Here is a 16,869-nt window from a genome sequence, read left to right on the forward strand (position 1 = left end):
GTTTTGTACACCAGCTGAAAAATACAATTTTTTATTATGGAAAATACATTTTAAAGCTGTTCATATTGTGCAATGATTCTCTACACTATACTTAGGGCCTATAGTTTGTTTTGTGACAAACTGAAATGATGCAATTAGAATTTTACAAACCGGGAAATGGCGGAGCAATTTCTTAAGTGTATCTTTAAGCCATTGTGTTTTATAACATTTGAATGTTACACTTACAATCTCATGTCGTTGAAGATCACACTTTCGGCAATTTAATTTAAAATCATTGACGCTAGATTCAGACAGATACCCACCCACAGGCAGATTATGGGTATGTACGTCACCCAAATCATGCCTTTTCCCAGCCAATCTCATTTGTTGGCCTGTTCCTCTCTCAACCTTCACCTACCATCAAACTCAGGAGGGGCACCTTCAACGAGGTACTGGGGATTTTTACCAGCACAGTCAGAATTTACCAACACAAACTCGTCACATTCACCATGTCCCTACTGTCCGCCTACAGGTTTACCCCGAAGCTCTTAAATTCAACGAAGGTGAGAACGATAAAGGATATGGGCGCTGCATTGTCCCGCCCCATGCCATGACGTTAGCTAGCATGCTAAAACTTTGGTTAGCCACTTGCCAATAAGAACCAGCGAAGTTAGCATTTAGCTATCGTAGCTAGCTAACTTAAGACTAGGCCTTAGCTAAGTGATGTGTAGTTAGCTAAGCAGCTAACTTTAGAACAAGTTCACATTCAGGTAGCCAAATCCAACTAACGTTATGTTTTACTAGTTAGCCAGCTAACGTTAAGCTATGTACCGTATACTATAAAGTATATAGACTAAACTATGAAGCAAGCACGGTAATATGTGTATAGTAGCTAACTGTTACCATCTTTGATAACTAATTAGCTACATGTCTAGGCTTGACTTTCGTAGCTACCTAGCGAACTAGCACACTGTAGTTGGCTAGCTCGCCCCCTAGCTCCAGTTTTAGTTTGTAATGACCATCTGGGATAATTATAAAAAAACGACATCTAGCTAGATGATACTGAATCATATTTATGTGGGCCTTCACTGCCTTGACATTGTGCCATGGACTCAGTTGATTCAATCAGATACCGGCTGTCCAACGTCAGTTGCTTGTACACTACTGTAGGTTTTAGGCAAGTACTAGTAACCAACTATAAAGTAGGTTACCATATCTTGCAATGCAGCTTCATTCCCACAATGTTACTCACAGCAGGAGGCAAATTACGGTCTTTCGTTGACTCTAAGTCGTCTGGAAAAGGCATCTCTTACATGTAAAGCAAAATAGGACCAGCCATGTTTGATTAGCTGGAACACATAGTAGCACATAACGTTAGAATAGTTGCATTTGAGTGAATTGTACAGGCTACCTAACTTTTCCAATATTTCTTGATTGTGTGAAGGCATCTTGTTTCCAGTTGGGCAAAGCTCTTTTTCTGTCAATCAAAGGTTAGATACATTCTGACTTGAGGTTAAAAAAAACAACAACAAAAAAACATGTGGTTGTGTCCTTATGGCCCTAAAACACTTAGAACATGGATGATCTTTAGATACAGTGCTGTGAGCAATGCTTTGACTGAATCAGTTCTACGTTAGAATACATAAATGCATTCGCATATGTAGGCCTATTTGCCACTGCACACGTCTATCGTTCAGCAATTTTCTGTTTGTTACCCTTTGTCATGGAACTAACACTTCAGTTTCTCTCCTGCAGTGATGAGGTAGGCTAGGTCATCATTAGGGGCACAGGCTAGGTCATTGTTAGTGATACAGGCTAGGTCATTGTTAGTGATACAGGCTAGGTCATTGTTAGTGATACAGGCTAGGTCATTGTTAGTGATACAGGCTAGGTCATTGTTAGGGATACAGGCTAGGTCATGGTTAGGGATGCAGCCTAGGTCATGGTTAGGGATGCAGCCTAGGTCATTGTTAGGGATGCAGCCTAGGTCATTGTTAGGGATGCAGCCTAGGTCATTGTTAGGGATGCAGCCTAGGTCATTGTTAGGGATGCAGCCTAAGTCATTGTTGGGGATACCTTGCAGTGCATTGAGGCTTGCTGATGTTTTAAAGTGAGGACTAACGCCCCTCTGATTTTCGAAACTTGAATCCTTTCTCTGATGACTGCCTGTCTGTGATACATGTTGGCGATTCAACCTGTTTTGACTGATTACCTCTCTCTTGACACCTTCTTGTGCCTCTCAGAGCACAGCATGTCTCTTAGCCACTTCCAGAAATGCCACTACATCAACAGTAAGTACTCTGACTGGACCTCCTTAATTTTTCAATTTGATTTACACACATATGCCTTTTACCTAGCAGTGCTGTGATGTTTTGAACTGAGTGGCCCTCATAAATGAGTCGTCTTTCTAACTGTGACGTATTGTATTTTCTCTGTGCCGTTGCAGAACCTGAGAGATGTGCTTTTGGATCTCGTCCCTAAAGAACAGAGTAGGATTAAGAATTTCAAAACACAGTATGGCAAGACCAACATCGGCTCAATCACTGTGGATATGGTACATTCAGTTCAACTGTCATTTGTAAACATTCTACATTATAGACATACCCCTTTCAGTGCCAGTTGTTGTGTGAATATGGTAGCTGTTGATGTTAAGTGTGTGTGCCCTTGTCTTTACAGATCTACGGTGGGATGAGAGGTATGAAGGGCCTGGTGTATGAGACCTCAGTGCTGGATGCAGATGAGGTGAGTTGGTCTGTGCAGGGAAAGGCCCTGGACAGAGAACTGAATGCAAGCTCAGTATCAGGTAGGGGGATAGATTGGGCATTTTAGCCATTTTCAGGTGCTTGTTGGCATCTTACATTGTTTACACTTAGGGGGGGTAGGCAACTAGATTCAGCTGTAGACTGATTTGTTTGATTGGATGGTTGGTGGGCTGGAACACAATTATAATCATTTGTACACTGCAAATTGATGACAACTAAGCCAAATAATAATTTCATACCTTGATTACATTGAGACACGATCACATAAGTAACTTTTTTTTTTTGTTTAGAATTTGTGGGAAACTTGGGAACAGATTTCCTATCTTAAACACATTTTTGCTGAATTCTTAGTGATATTAGGATTTTTTAAAACCAAAAACAAACAAAATAATTACCTAGATGACACAACATTTAGGCATGCCCTTTAGTGATTCATTTCCCATGGCTGAGCTGAAGAGAATTGTTTTGAAAGATAATGATTTCCACACTTGCTTAGTACTCCCCTGAGGGAGATGGCAGAATGCAAATTAATTGGATAGTTCTAAATGAAATGGAACTAAATAAAAAACATCCTGTGTCTGATGCTTGAAGCTAGACAACTAGCTACTTAAACAGTGACTTACATTTACATTTAAGTCATTTAGCAGACGCTCTTATCCAGAGCGACTTACAAATTGGTGCATTCACCTTATGACATCCAGTAGAATAGTCACTTTACAATAGTGCATCTAAATCTTTAAAGGGGGGTGAGAAGGATTACTTATCCTATCCTAGGTATTCCTTAAAGAGGTGGGGTTTCAGGTGTCTCCGGAAGGTGGTGATTGACTCCGCTGTCCTGGCGTCGTGAGGGAGTTTGTTCCACCATTGGGGGGCCAGAGCAGCGAACAGTTTTGACTGGGCTGAGCGGGAACTGTACTTCCTCAGTTTACAGACAGAAATAATCTGTCTGTAAACAATTGTTGGAAAACTTGACCTTAAGTCCCACCATACTCATCAGCTTACATTAGCTGAGAATAAGGAAGGTGATATTTTGCAGCCTTTTCAGCACCACTTACGGATATTGGCTTAAAAGGCATAAGTCATGTGACAGGGCCTATGGGTTATGTAATGTCAATGTGGGGTCAAAGGTATTTGAATAAAACAGACTGAGGGAGGTTTTTGGTGGTTGCATCCCTGTTCCACCACTGTATATTAATGCATGCAAATGCACCCAGTGTATATATGCAAATGAGGCACATAACAGTTTCATTATTTAGTCACAAATTATATATGTTTTAATCTGATATATATATATATATATATTACATACACCTAAGCCAAATACATTTTGCACAATTCCTGACATTTAATCCTAGTGAAAATTTATTTAAGCTTTTATTTCTTTCATCACATTCCCAGTGGGTCAGAAGTTTACATACACTCAATTAGTATTTGGTAGCATTGCCTTTTAAATTGTTTAACTTGGGTCAGAAGTTTTGGGTAGCCTTCCAGATGCGTCCCACAATAAGTTGGGTGAATATTGGCCCATTCCTCCTGACAGAGCTAGTGTAACTGAGTCAGGTTTGTTGGCCTCCTTGCTCGCACACACTTTTTCAGTTCTGCCCAAAAATGTTCTATAGGACTGAGGTCAGGGCTTTGATGGCCACTCCAATACCTTGACTTTGTTGTCCTTAAGCCATTTTGCCTCAACTTTGGAAGTATGCTTAGGGTCATTGTCCATTTGGAAGACCCATTTGCGACCAAGCTTTAACTTCCTGACTGATGTCTTGAGATGTTGCTTCAATATATCCACAATTTTCCTTTCCTCATGAAGCCATCTATTTTGTGAAGTGCACCAGTCCCTCCTGCAGCAAAGCACCCCCACAACATGATGCTGTCACCCCCCCTACTTCACAGTTGGGATGGTGTACTTCGGCTTGCAAGCCTCCCCCTTTTTCCTCCAAACATAACGATAGTCATTATGGCCAAACAGTTCTATTTTTGTTTCGCCAGACCAGAGGAAATTTCTCCAAAAAGTATGGTCTTTGTGCCCATGTGCAGTTGCAAACCGTAGTCTGGCTTTTTTATGGCGGTTTTGGAGCATTGGCTTCTTCCTTGCTGAGCGGCCTTTCAGGTTATGTCGATATAAGACTCGTTTTTACTGTGGATATAGATACTTTTGTACCTGTTTACTCCAGCATCTTCACAAGGTCCTTTGCTGCTGTTCTGGGATTGAGATGCGCTTTTCGCACCAAAGTACGTTCATCTCTAGGAGATGGAACGTGTCTCCTTCCTGAGCGTATGACGGCTACGTGGGCCTATGGTGTTTATACTTGCGTACTATTGTTTGTACAGATGAACGTGGTACCTTCAGGCGTTTGGAAATTGCTCCCAAGGATGAACCAGACTTGTGGAAGTCTACAATTTTTTTGAGGTCTTGGCAGATTTTCTTTTGATTTTCCCATGATGTCAAGCAGAGGCACAGGGTTTGAAGGTAGGCCTTGAAATACATCCACAGGTACACCTCCAATTGACTCAAATTATGTCAATTAGCATATCAGAAGTTTCTAAAGCCATGACATCATTTTCTGGAATTAGTGTATGTAAACTTTTGACCCACTGGAATTGTGATACAGTGAAATAATCTGTCTGTAAACAATTGTTGGAAAAGTTACTTGTCATGCACAAAGTAGATGTTCTTACCGACTTGCCAAAACTATAATTTGCTTACAAGAAATTTGTGGTGGTTGAAAACGAGTTTTAAAGACTCCAACCTAAGTGTATGTAAACTCCCGACTTCAACTGTAAGTGTATTATTAAAAAGATGCAAACATAAAAAAAATAAACTTGTTGGCTGCATTTGCGGTTTGTTTTGGATTATTTTTTCCCCAATAAGAACTGAATTCTGTATTTTTGGTGTCACTTTTATTGTAAGTAAGAATAGATGTTTCTGAACACTTCTACATTCATGTGGATGCTAACAGGATTATGGATAATGAGTGAAGAATAGAGGCATAAAGATCATACCTCCCCTGTCCTACTCATCATTGTTCATGATTCGTTCATGATTTTTCTTAATCTTGGCATTATCAGGAATAATTTAGAAGTCTTTAGAAACATCTTATCTACTCACTTATAAGGAAGTTTGCTTCAGTTATCATTCAGTTACAAACTGCAAATGCATCCAACGAGTTTGTAGAGTCACAATCTTGATTTAGTCAATGCGTGCAAAGAATAATGGGACCAAATACAAATATTTGGACTACTTTGATACATGAGTGCTGTCATTTCTAAACGGTACTTTCTGTACTATTGCCTCATGATGGGTATAGACCCCCCCCCCCCCACACACACACACGCATATGGAGGGGAGTGTAGATATAATTTTTTCAAACCTTTTTTTAGGGAATTCGTTTCCGTGGTTACAGCATTCCAGAGTGCCAGCAGCTGTTGCCCAAGGCTCCAGGAGGTGCTGAGCCACTGCCCGAAGGTCTGTTCTGGCTGCTGGTGACAGGCCAGGTGCCCACAGAGGAACAGGTGAGTGTTAGCTAGGTAACTCATTATGGAGAGAGAGTATGGCACTTCAGCTTAACATGTTGTTGTTTTTGCATCATGGTACAGATCACATTATGTATATATTCAATAAGAGGTTGACTCGTATACCATAAACCACAGCATAAAGCTCTTGATCTTATCTCTGAGACCTCTGGGAGAAGGTTTGCTTCCATGTTGGTTTAGTGAAGGACTATATTTTTGCATACAAAACTACATTACGTGTGGTGTGCATAGCTTGACCAATGAACCTATTGTCTGTCCCCAGGTGAACTGGCTGTCCAAGGAGTGGGCTAAGCGTGCAGCTCTTCCCTCCCACGTGGTCACCATGCTGGATAACTTCCCCACCAACCTCCACCCCATGTCTCAGTTCAGCTCCGCCATCACAGCTCTGAACAGTGAGAGTAGCTTCGCCCGAGCCTACTCCGAGGGAGTCAACAAGGCCACGTACTGGGAGGTGAGCTCAGGAAACGTACCCTAAAGAATGTTGAACAGTGTACACTGTTGTGGGAAGCCATGTTGTTCAATAGGACAAACCGTTGTGGGAAGCCATGTTGTTCAATAGGACAAACCGTTGTGGGAAACCATGTTGTTCAATAGGATAAACCGTTGTGGGAAACCATGTTGTTCAATAGGACAAACCGTTGTGGGAAGCCATGTTGTTCAATAGGACAAACCGTTGTGGGAAGCCATGTTGTTCAATAGGACAAACCGTTGTGGGAAGCCATGTTGTTCAATAGGACAAACCGTTGTGGGAAGCCATGTTGTTCAATAGGACAAACCGTTGTGGGAAACCATGTTGTTCAATAGGACAAACCGTTGTGGGAAACCATGTTGTTCAATAGGACAAACCGTTGTGGGAAACCATGTTGTTCAATAGGACAAACCGTTGTGGGAAACCATGTTGTTCAATAGGACAAACCGTTGTGGGAAACCATGTTGTTCAATAGGACAAACCGTTGTGGGAAACCATGTTGTTCAATAGGACAAACCGTTGTGGGAAACCATGTTGTTCAATAGGACAAACCGTTGTGGGAAACCATGTTGTTCAATAGGACAAAACGTTGTGAAATGTAGCAAAATGTCAATGCGCCACAGTTATAAGTCAATATGGTGGAATCTGAACACGTGTTAAAAATCTGTTGAAAGAGTGCCGCCTTTCCGATTACACTATTGACATGAAGATGATTCTCTTCTCTCAGTTTGTCTATGAAGACTCCATGGATCTGATCGCTAAACTGCCATGCGTTGCGGCCAAGATTTACCGCAACCTTTACCGTGAGGGCAGCAGCATCGGCGCTATCGACTCCAGTCTGGACTGGTCCCACAACTTCACCAACATGCTGGGCTACAGCGATGCCACGTTCACTGAGCTCATGCGACTGTACCTCACCATTCACAGGTCAGTTTTTATTTTATAGAGTGCTACTTCATTCATAGTCATTTTTTTCTAAGTTTATCATCCATTAGTCTCTACCTTGGTAACTTTAGGGTGTGCATATTCAGCTCCTGCTCTGTCATTGCACAATGCAGTTACGTGGCTGCATCACTTATTCTTTCATTCACTCCCCTTTGCTATAGTGACCATGAGGGTGGTAATGTGAGTGCCCACACCAGCCACTTAGTGGGCAGTGCCCTGTCTGACCCCTACCTGTCCTTCAGTGCAGCTATGAACGGCTTGGCCGGACCTCTTCATGGACTGGCTAACCAGGTGTGTATGGATGCTAATGTCAAAGTTAACATGTGTGTAAATATTCTGAAAACTGAATGTACAAAACATTAGGAACACCTTCCTAATATTGAATTGCACCCCCTTTTGCCCTCAGAACGGCCTGAATTTCTCAGTGAATGGACTCTACAAGGTGTTGAAAGCATTCCACAGGGATGCTGGCCCATGTTGACTCCAATGCTTCCCACAGTTGTCAAATTGTCTAGATTCTTCATGCACACGGAAAACTTGTCTTGCCCATTCACCCTCGGAATGGCACACACACAATCCATGTCTCAATTGTCTGAATGCTTAAGAATCCTAATTTAACCTGTCTCCTCTCTATCTGAGTTTACATTGGCAGGTTATGTTCAGTAGTTCCAAAACATCCAGTGATTTTGCAGAGAGCCACATCAGTTTACAGAAATACTCATAATAAACATTGCTAAAAGATACAACTGTTATGCATGAAATTATAGATACACTTCTCCTTAATGCAACCGCTGTGTCAGATTTCAAAAAAACTTTACGGAAAAAGCACACCATGCCATGTTGGAGTCAACAGAAGTTAGAAATAACAAATATTCACTTACCTTTGATCTTAATCAGAATGCACTCCCAGGAATCCCAGTTCAACAAATGTTTGTTTTGTTCGATAATGTCAATTTATGTCCAAAATACCTTCTTGTTGTTGCGTACAAGTCCAGCGGAAAGTATGGACGAAAAGTCCAAAAAGTTATTACAGTCCGTAGAAACATGTCAAACGAAGTATAGAATCAATCTTTAATAATGTTACATAAACATAAATCTTCAATAATGATCCAACAGGAGAATTCCTTTGTCTGTAGATATGCAATGGAACAGAGCTCGCTCTCACGTGAACGCGTGAGACAGCTTGTGGCTCTCTGGCAGACCTCTGACTCATTCCCCTCTCATTCTCCCCCACTTCACAGTAAAAGCATCAAACAAGGTTCTAAAGACTGTTGACATCTAGTGGAAGCCTTAGGAAGTGCAATATGACCCCATAGACACTGCATTCGATAGGCCAAGAGTTAAATCTACAAACCTCAGATTTTCCACTTCCTGGTTGGATTTTTTTCTCAGGTTTTTGCCTGCCATATGAGTTCTGTTATACTAACATACATCATTTAAACAGATTTAGAAACATCAGAGTTTTCTATCCAAATCTACTAATTATATGCATATTCTAGCTTTTATGGCTGAGTAGCAGGCAGTTTAATTTGGGCACGCTTTTCATCCAAAATCCAATGCTGCCGCCTACCCTAGAGAAGTTAAACAAATCAAAATATATTTTATATTTGAGGTTCTTCAAAGTAGAACCTTTGCCTTGACAGCATTGTACACTCTTGGCATTCTCTCAACCAGCTTCATGAGGTGTAATGCATTTAAATTAACAGGTGTGCCTTGTTAAGTTAATTTGTGGAATTTCCTTAATGCCTTTGAGCCAATCAGTTGTGTTGTGAAAAGGTAGGGCTGGTATACAGAACATGGCCCTATTTGGTAAAATATGAAGTCCATATTTTGGCAAGAACAGCTCAAATAAGCAAAGAGAAATGACAGTCTATTACTTTAATGCGGAAATGTAAGTTTCTTCAGGTGAAGTCGCAAAAACCATCAAGCGCTATGAAGAAATTGGCTCTCACGAGGACTGCCACAGAAAAGGAAGGCCCACAGTTACCTCTGCTGCAGCCTCAGGAATTGCATCCAAACAAGATACATCAACATAAATTGTTAAGAGGAAAATGCGGCCTCCCGGGTGGCGCAGTGGTTAAGGGCTGCAGTGCAGAGACTCTGGGTTCGCGCCCAGGCTATGTCGTAACCGGCCGCGACCGGGAGGTCTGTGGGGTGACGCACAATTGGCCTAGCGTCGTCCGGGTTAGGGAGGGTTTGGCCGGTCCTTGTCTCATCGCACACCAGCGACTCCTGTGGCGGGCCGGGAGCAGTATGCGCTAACCAAGGTTGCCAGGTGCACGGTGTTTCCTCCGACACATTGGTGCGGCTGGCTTCCGGGTTGGATGCGCGCTGTGTTAAGAAGCAGTGCGGCTGGTTGGGTTGTGTATCGGAGGACGCATGACTTTCGACCTTCATCGTTCCTGTACGGGAGTTGTAGCGATGAGACAAGATAGTGGCTACTAACAATTGGATACCATGAAAAAGGGGGGAAAAAACAACAAAAAGAGGAAAATCCGTGAATCAGGCCTTCATGGTCTAATTGCTGCAAAGAAACCACTGCTAAAAGGACACCAAGAATAAACTTGCTTGGGCCAAGAAATGTAAGCAATGGGCATAAGACCGGTGGAAATCTGTCCTTTGGCCTGATGTGTTCAAATTTGAGATTTTTGGTTCCAACCGCCGTGACTTTGAGACACAGAGTAGGTGAACGGATGATCTTCGCATTTTGTTCCCACTGGGAAGCATGGAGGTGGGGGTGCTTTGCTGGTGACACTGTCGGTGATTTATTTGGAATTCAAGGCACACTTAAGCTGCATGGCTACCACAGCATTCTGCAGCGATATGCCATCCCATCTAGTTTGCGCCTAGTGGGACTTTCGTTTGTTTTTCAACAGTGCAATGACCTAACACACCTCCAGGCTGTGTAAGGGCTATTTGACCAAGAAAGAGTGATGGAGTGCTGCATCAGATGACCTGGCCTCCACAATCACCCAACCTCAACCCAGCAAATGTGGGAACTCCTTCAAGACTGTTGGAAAACCATTCCAGGTGAAGCTGATTGTGTGTGCGCAAAGCTTTCATCAAGGCAAAGGGTGGCTACTTTGAAGAATATAAAATATACTCTAGAAATATACTGGTTGTGTGTGTATACACTACTGTTGAAAAGTTTGGGGTCACTTAAATGTCCTTGTTTTCCATGAAAACATACATGAAAGGAGTTGCAAAATGAATAGGAAATATATTCAAAATGTTGACATGGTTATAAATAATGATTTTTAAATTATGTTCGTCAAAGAATCCATTTGCAGGAATTACAGCCTTGCAGACCTTTGGCATTCTAGTTGTCAATTTGTTTGTTTTCTGAAGAGATTTAACCATGCTTCCTGATTGGCTTGATGGGCACCACTTACGTACTATACGGTCAAGCTGCTCCCACAACAGCTCAATAGGGTTGAGATCCGGTGACTGCTGGCCACTCCATTATAGACAGAATACCAGCTGACTGCTTCTTCGCTAAATAGTTATTGCATAGTTTGGAGCTGTGCTTTGGGTCATTGTCCTGTTGTAGGAGGAAGTTGGCTTCTTAGGGCTCGGCGTCCCGTCAGCGGGACACCCGTCGACAACTTCCGGTGAAATCGTAGGGCGTGCAATTCAAATAAATAATCATTCAAATTATGGATATTAAACATTTAGGTACATACAAGTGTTTTATATCGGTTAAAAGCTTAGTCTTGTTCATCTAACAGAATTGTCCGATTTACAATAGGCTTTACAGGGAAAGCATGCCATATGATTATTTGAGGACGGCGCCCCTCAAAATATTTTTCAACCAGCACAGGCTTCATAAAATCACAAATGGTGATTTAAAATATTCACTTATTGATAATCTTCCTCTGATTTGCAATCCAATGGGTCCCAGCTACAACATGCATGGTCGTTTTGTTTGATAAAATCCTTCTTTATATCCCAAAATCTCAGTTTAGTTGGCACCATTGATTTCAGTAATCCACTCGTTCAACATGCAGAGAAAGGAATCCAAAAAGCTACCGCCAAACTTTGTTAAAACAAGTCAAAATAAGTCATCAAAAAATGTAATCAAACTATACTATTTCATACGGAAAGAAGTCTTTTTAATTTTACCTTTATTTAACTAGGCAAGTCAGTTAAGAACAAATTCTTATTTTCAATGACTGCCTAGGAACAGTGGGTTAACTGCCTGTTCAGGGGCAGAACGACAGATTTGTACCTTGTCAGCTTGGGGATTCCGGTTACTAGTCCAACGCTCTAACCACTAGGCTACCCTGCCGCCCCGGCGGGGCTATGGTTATGTTCAATAGAATAGAAAAGCAAAATACGCAGGTGCGCATCGTCGCACACACAATGACTGATTTCCAACTCCAACTCCCAGTACCAAAACTCAATTCTTCCTTGTTTGGGGAGAAACTAGGCCTAAACCTTGAACACTGACGTGTAGTGGAAGCCATATGAATTGCAGTCTGGGGGCTGGAATGGCAATGACCCGTAGCTTTCCAATATAAGAGCATGGGCTCAATTTTTTTCCCGGTTGGTTTTTCTTTGGATTTTCTCCCACCATATCAATTGTGTTATCGTGGCATACATTATTTTAACATTTCTACAAACGTCAAAGTGTTTTCTATCCAGTGGTACCAATTATATCCATATCCTGGCTTCTGGGCTTGAGTAACAGGCAGTTTACTTGGGGCACGTCAGTCAGACAGGAAGTGGAGAAAAATAGACCCTAGCCTGAAGATTAAGCGCCGTCTACAGGGTATGGCATGCCTTTGCAAAATGGAGTGATATAGCCTTCCTTCTTCAAGATCTCCTTTACCCTGTACAAATATCCCACTTTACCACCACCAAAGCACACCCAGAACATCACATTGCCTCCACTATGCTTGACAGGTGGCGTCAAGCACTCCTCCAGCTTTTCATTTTTTCTGTGTCTCACGAATGTTCTTTGATCACCTCAATTTTAGATTTGTCTGTCCATAACACTTTTCCCCAATCTTCCTCTGTCCAGTGTCTTTCATTTATTTGTATTGGCCAGTCTGAGATATGGCTTTTTCTTTGCAACTCTGCCTAAAAGGCCAGCATCCCAGATTCGCCTCTTCACTGTTGACGTTGAGACTGGTGTTTTGCGGGTACTATTTAATGAAGCTGCCAGTTGAGGACTTCAGGCATCTTTCTCAAACTAGACACTCATGTACTTGTCCTCTTAATCAGAAGTTTTCAGCTACGCTAACATAATTGTAAAAAAGGTTTTCTAATGATCACTTAGCTTTTTTAAAACTAAACTTGGATTAGCTAACAACGTGCCAATTGGAACGCAGGAGTGATGGTTGCTGATAAGTGGCCTCTGTACGCCTATGTAGATATTCCATTAAATCAGCCGTACAATTGTCATTTACAACGTCTACACTGTATTTCTGATCAATTAGATGTTATTTAAAAAAAAATACTTTTTTTTTCAAAAACAAGGACATTTCTAAGTGACTCCATGTTTGAATGGTAGTGTGTGTGTTTATATGTATGTGTGCTATTTAGCAGACACCTTTATCCAAAGGTATCTGTTTTCATTCAAAGCAAGGCTTTCATCCTCCCTCTCCATTAACATAATGGAGAGAGAGGATGACTATGGAACTATAAGCTCAGTAGTGAAAATGGAGAATGAAAGCAGTGGTTTTGGTTGGAGTGAGCCCCTGCCTTACCTCTGACCTATGACCCTTGTAGGAGGTGCTGGTATGGCTGACGGCCCTGCAGAAGGAGATGGGAGGAGAGGTGTCTGACGAGGCCATGAGAGACTACATCTGGAACACCCTCAAGTCTGGAAGGGTAAGTGGTCTGGACTGGAGGGCATGCTAAGTTGGGTCAATGAGTCAAGGTCAGGAAACCCAAAGGAAACTTTTCCATCTACCTGAAAGTGTAGTGAACAGATGTACAAAAGAAAGGATGCATTTACGTTTTCATTTGAGGAATAAGCTGCAAGGGGAATGATATGTAACCTCAAAGATCGTAATCCTACCTTTTTGACCTTCTGTTTGCGTTCTCTCAGGTGGTTCCAGGTTACGGCCATGCCGTCCTGAGGAGGACAGACCCCAGGTACACCTGCCAGCAGGAGTTTGCCTTCAAGCACCTGCCCGATGACCCCATGTTCAAACTGGTGCACCAACTCTACAAGATCGTGCCCAACGTGCTGCTGGAGCAGGGCAAGGCCAAGAACCCCTGGCCCAATGTGGACGCCCACAGTGGAGTGCTGCTGCAGGTGAGTGGTGGGGTTACAGAAGGATGGAGCCAACTATTGCAGTACACTTTCAACTGATATGTGCAATTAACCCTCCACCCCCCCTCTCTCCTGTCCTAACAGTACTATGGGATGACAGAGATGAACTACTACACGGTGCTGTTCGGCGTGTCCCGAGCACTGGGGGTGCTGGCCCAGCTGATCTGGAGCCGAGCCTTGGGCTTCCCCCTGGAGCGCCCCAAGTCCATGAGCACGGACGGACTCATGAACCTGGTGGGGGCCAACAAATCCGGGTAAAGATGAAGAGGGAAGGAGTAGGATGAGGACAAAGAATAACAAAAGGGGGGCGGAATAGGGGAGTTGGATGCACAATATATAGTACACTTATGAAAACATTAAAGGGCCTTTGCTGGATTTATCCTGTTCAAGTCAGTGACACCAAGGTTATTTTTTTCCTTTCGTTGAGCCATGGTAGTTGTCTTGAGATATTGAAGATGACTTGGTTTTGTAAAGAAATCATGTCCATTTTTTTGTTCTAAAATGTGGGGCACTCATTGTCTGACGGAATTATCCAAAATACCAAAACAAAAGACAACACTCCATGGCAAGCAAGGTCCTTCTGTAAATGTAACCACTCTAATCTGGCCTAGCAGGTTAGAATATGTACAGTATGCAAATGACCAGGGTCGGTAGATTAGTAATAGGGTATTGCAGCCACTTTCATCACTGACTGACGACACACCGCTATCAATTAAGGCAGAGTTCACTTATTACACCACCTCTTTCTGGCATTATTCACCAACCCCATGGCACCTCTGACAATCAGAATACTCTGCAGGTTGTACAGTGCTTCACAAATGGCGCTATCTGTTCTCTTGGGGAGGGAGGTTGTTTTGAAAAGTGATAGACACTGTTTCCCGAGCTGAAAGGACTTTGACTGTTTTTAAATATTTTCTATCAGATTCGGGTGGGGTGGGGGGGGGGTCTTCTTGAAGACCTGAGGGCAACCTTAAAACATCAGTTGAACTCAATCAATTTTCTCTTATCAGCAAAATTAATGTAATGGAAGAGATGGCTAGCATTGACTAATGGCACACTTGACCCGTTAAATCAATGTACTTTTAGAATGTTTTGTAAATGTTTGCTGGTTTTACTATGTCCAACTGAAATGTCTCATGTTGCTCATGAAGCAAGCACACATCTGAAACACCATATGAAATAATCTAATGGTTGTGTTAAACTGGATTGTTAAGATACATATTTGCTTGGTTTAGTTTTAAGGTTGCCCTCCGGTCTACTGGTGGGGGGCCTTATGTGTTTGGAATAGTCTGTTTCAATGCAGACCTTATCCAATACACTCCAATTGGGCACAGAGGGCCCAACACCACTCCCTGGGTATTAATTTAATTTGTTTTCAACAGCCCCCTACACTGTCTTTTCCCAGCTGATTCCTTCCCACATAGTATACATGTATTTTAGGTTTTACAAGTTTGTTCTGATCCTGTTTTAATCAAACCTCAGGTTATTCTGGTTTAACGAGAAATACATCTGATGTGAGATCATTGTAAAGTGAAGGCGGGATTTGAACTATAATGTAGCAGAGTGGGATTGTACAGTGGATGTGGGAGAGAAAATGGAAAACAAAACAGTCCAATAAATGTTTTTATTAGCAATTACTCTTTCGAATACTCTAATTGTGGTGTTTATGTAACTGCAACAACTCTTTCCTACAATAGGCAGTTCATTGTGGATTTCTATCACAACATTTATGGGGATGTGGTTGTTTCACATTCCTTAGCTGAATGCATTTCTAGAAGGTGCATTGGATAAGTGTCAGCTAAAAGACTACACAGTAATGTGTGGTCATAATGGGGTACCGCAGAGCCTGATGTTATTCAGTGCAGGCTGTGTATAGTACATACTGTATTCTGAGGGCATCTCAGTTATTAAGTGTTCCAGACATTTATCCACAGCACTCAAGTTTCTGCTTCCCTTTGGCCTAATCAAGATTTCATGCACCTGTAGTACAGAGACTCTGGATTCTTCTGAAGTTCAAATAAACAAACAGATCAATGTGCTTTAAGGAAATACAAAATTGCTATGTGTAGCAACTGTGGGTACAAATGGGCTCATGAGGTGCCCTAAAGAGGGCTGACTATATCGATGGCAAATGAGAAATAACAATTACCACTGACATACAACCCTGCTATTCACAAAAATACAGCAACAGTTGTACAATAGTAGTATATTGACTTTGGTTTTAAAGAGCCTAAAACACATAAGGGAAGCACTGACTCGTTGTAATGGCTTACAGGACCTTATGAGCCCTGATTCCCACCAACAGTCACCACCTATATTAACCCTTAACGTTAGCCACCAAAATAAACATTTAATACAAATCAGGGAAATGTTATAGGACCGTAATAAAGAAATCTCCCCTGCAATCTTTTAAATGTGAAGTAATAAGAATTTTACATGTAAACAAATATCAAATACCTCGAATACTACACTGAACAATAATACAAAAGCAACAAGATTTTACTGAGTTACAGTTCATACAAGGAAATCAATTGAAATTAATAAATTAGGCCCTAAACTATGGATTTCACATGACTGGGAATACAGATATGCATCTGTTCAGATGCCTTAAAAATAAAGTTTAAAAAGTAGGGACGTGGATCAGAAAACCAGTCAATATCTGGTGTGATCTCAATTTTTGCCTCGTGCAGCACGAGTCACATCTCCTTCCCATAGGGTTGATCAGGCTGTGGAATGTTGTCCCACTCTTCCAATGGCTGTGCGAAGTTGCTGGATATGGGCGGGAACTGGAATAGGCTGCGTACACGTCGATCCAGAGCATCCCAAACATCAGGTGATGGCGGAGGATGATTGGCAAGACAATGGGCCTCAGGATCTCAAGGTCTCTCTGTGCA

General features: G+C 42.1%; 1 protein-coding gene across 2 annotated transcripts; it reads left to right on the plus strand.

Annotated features, from left to right (window-relative positions):
* The first annotated feature begins 300 nt into the window (after positions 1-300).
* LOC118400415 (citrate synthase, mitochondrial) lies at positions 301-15,612 on the plus strand. Of its 2 annotated transcripts, XM_035797264.2 has the most exons (12): positions 301-428; positions 512-542; positions 2,223-2,270; positions 2,426-2,533; positions 2,656-2,721; positions 6,126-6,257; positions 6,541-6,729; positions 7,475-7,674; positions 7,854-7,983; positions 13,426-13,527; positions 13,748-13,957; positions 14,060-15,612. In XM_035797264.2, exons 1-12 carry the CDS (start codon positions 316-318, stop codon positions 14,231-14,233), a joined length of 1,503 nt encoding a protein of 500 aa, XP_035653157.2. In that variant the 5' UTR covers positions 301-315; the 3' UTR covers positions 14,234-15,612. The 2 variants fall into 2 exon arrangements, with proteins under 2 accessions (XP_035653157.2, XP_035653158.1); XM_035797265.2 differs by lacking the exon at positions 512-542 and having other exon boundaries at positions 382-428.
* Positions 15,613-16,869: the final 1,257 nt, after the last annotated feature.

Source organism: Oncorhynchus keta, chromosome 21 (genome assembly GCF_023373465.1).
Source record: "Oncorhynchus keta strain PuntledgeMale-10-30-2019 chromosome 21, Oket_V2, whole genome shotgun sequence".
In the NCBI taxonomy this organism is placed as follows: Eukaryota; Metazoa; Chordata; class Actinopteri; order Salmoniformes; family Salmonidae; genus Oncorhynchus; species Oncorhynchus keta.

Excerpts from the sequence above, each read along its gene's own strand:
- LOC118400415 (XM_035797264.2), top strand. The coding sequence starts at position 316 with ATGGGTATGTACGTCACCCAAATCATGCCTTTTCCCAGCCAATCTCAT. Across the intron at positions 2,722-6,125 it reads CAGTGCTGGATGCAGATGAG|GGAATTCGTTTCCGTGGTTA; the intron begins GTGAGTTGGTCT and ends ACCTTTTTTTAG. Across the intron at positions 6,258-6,540 it reads AGGTGCCCACAGAGGAACAG|GTGAACTGGCTGTCCAAGGA; the intron begins GTGAGTGTTAGC and ends GTCTGTCCCCAG.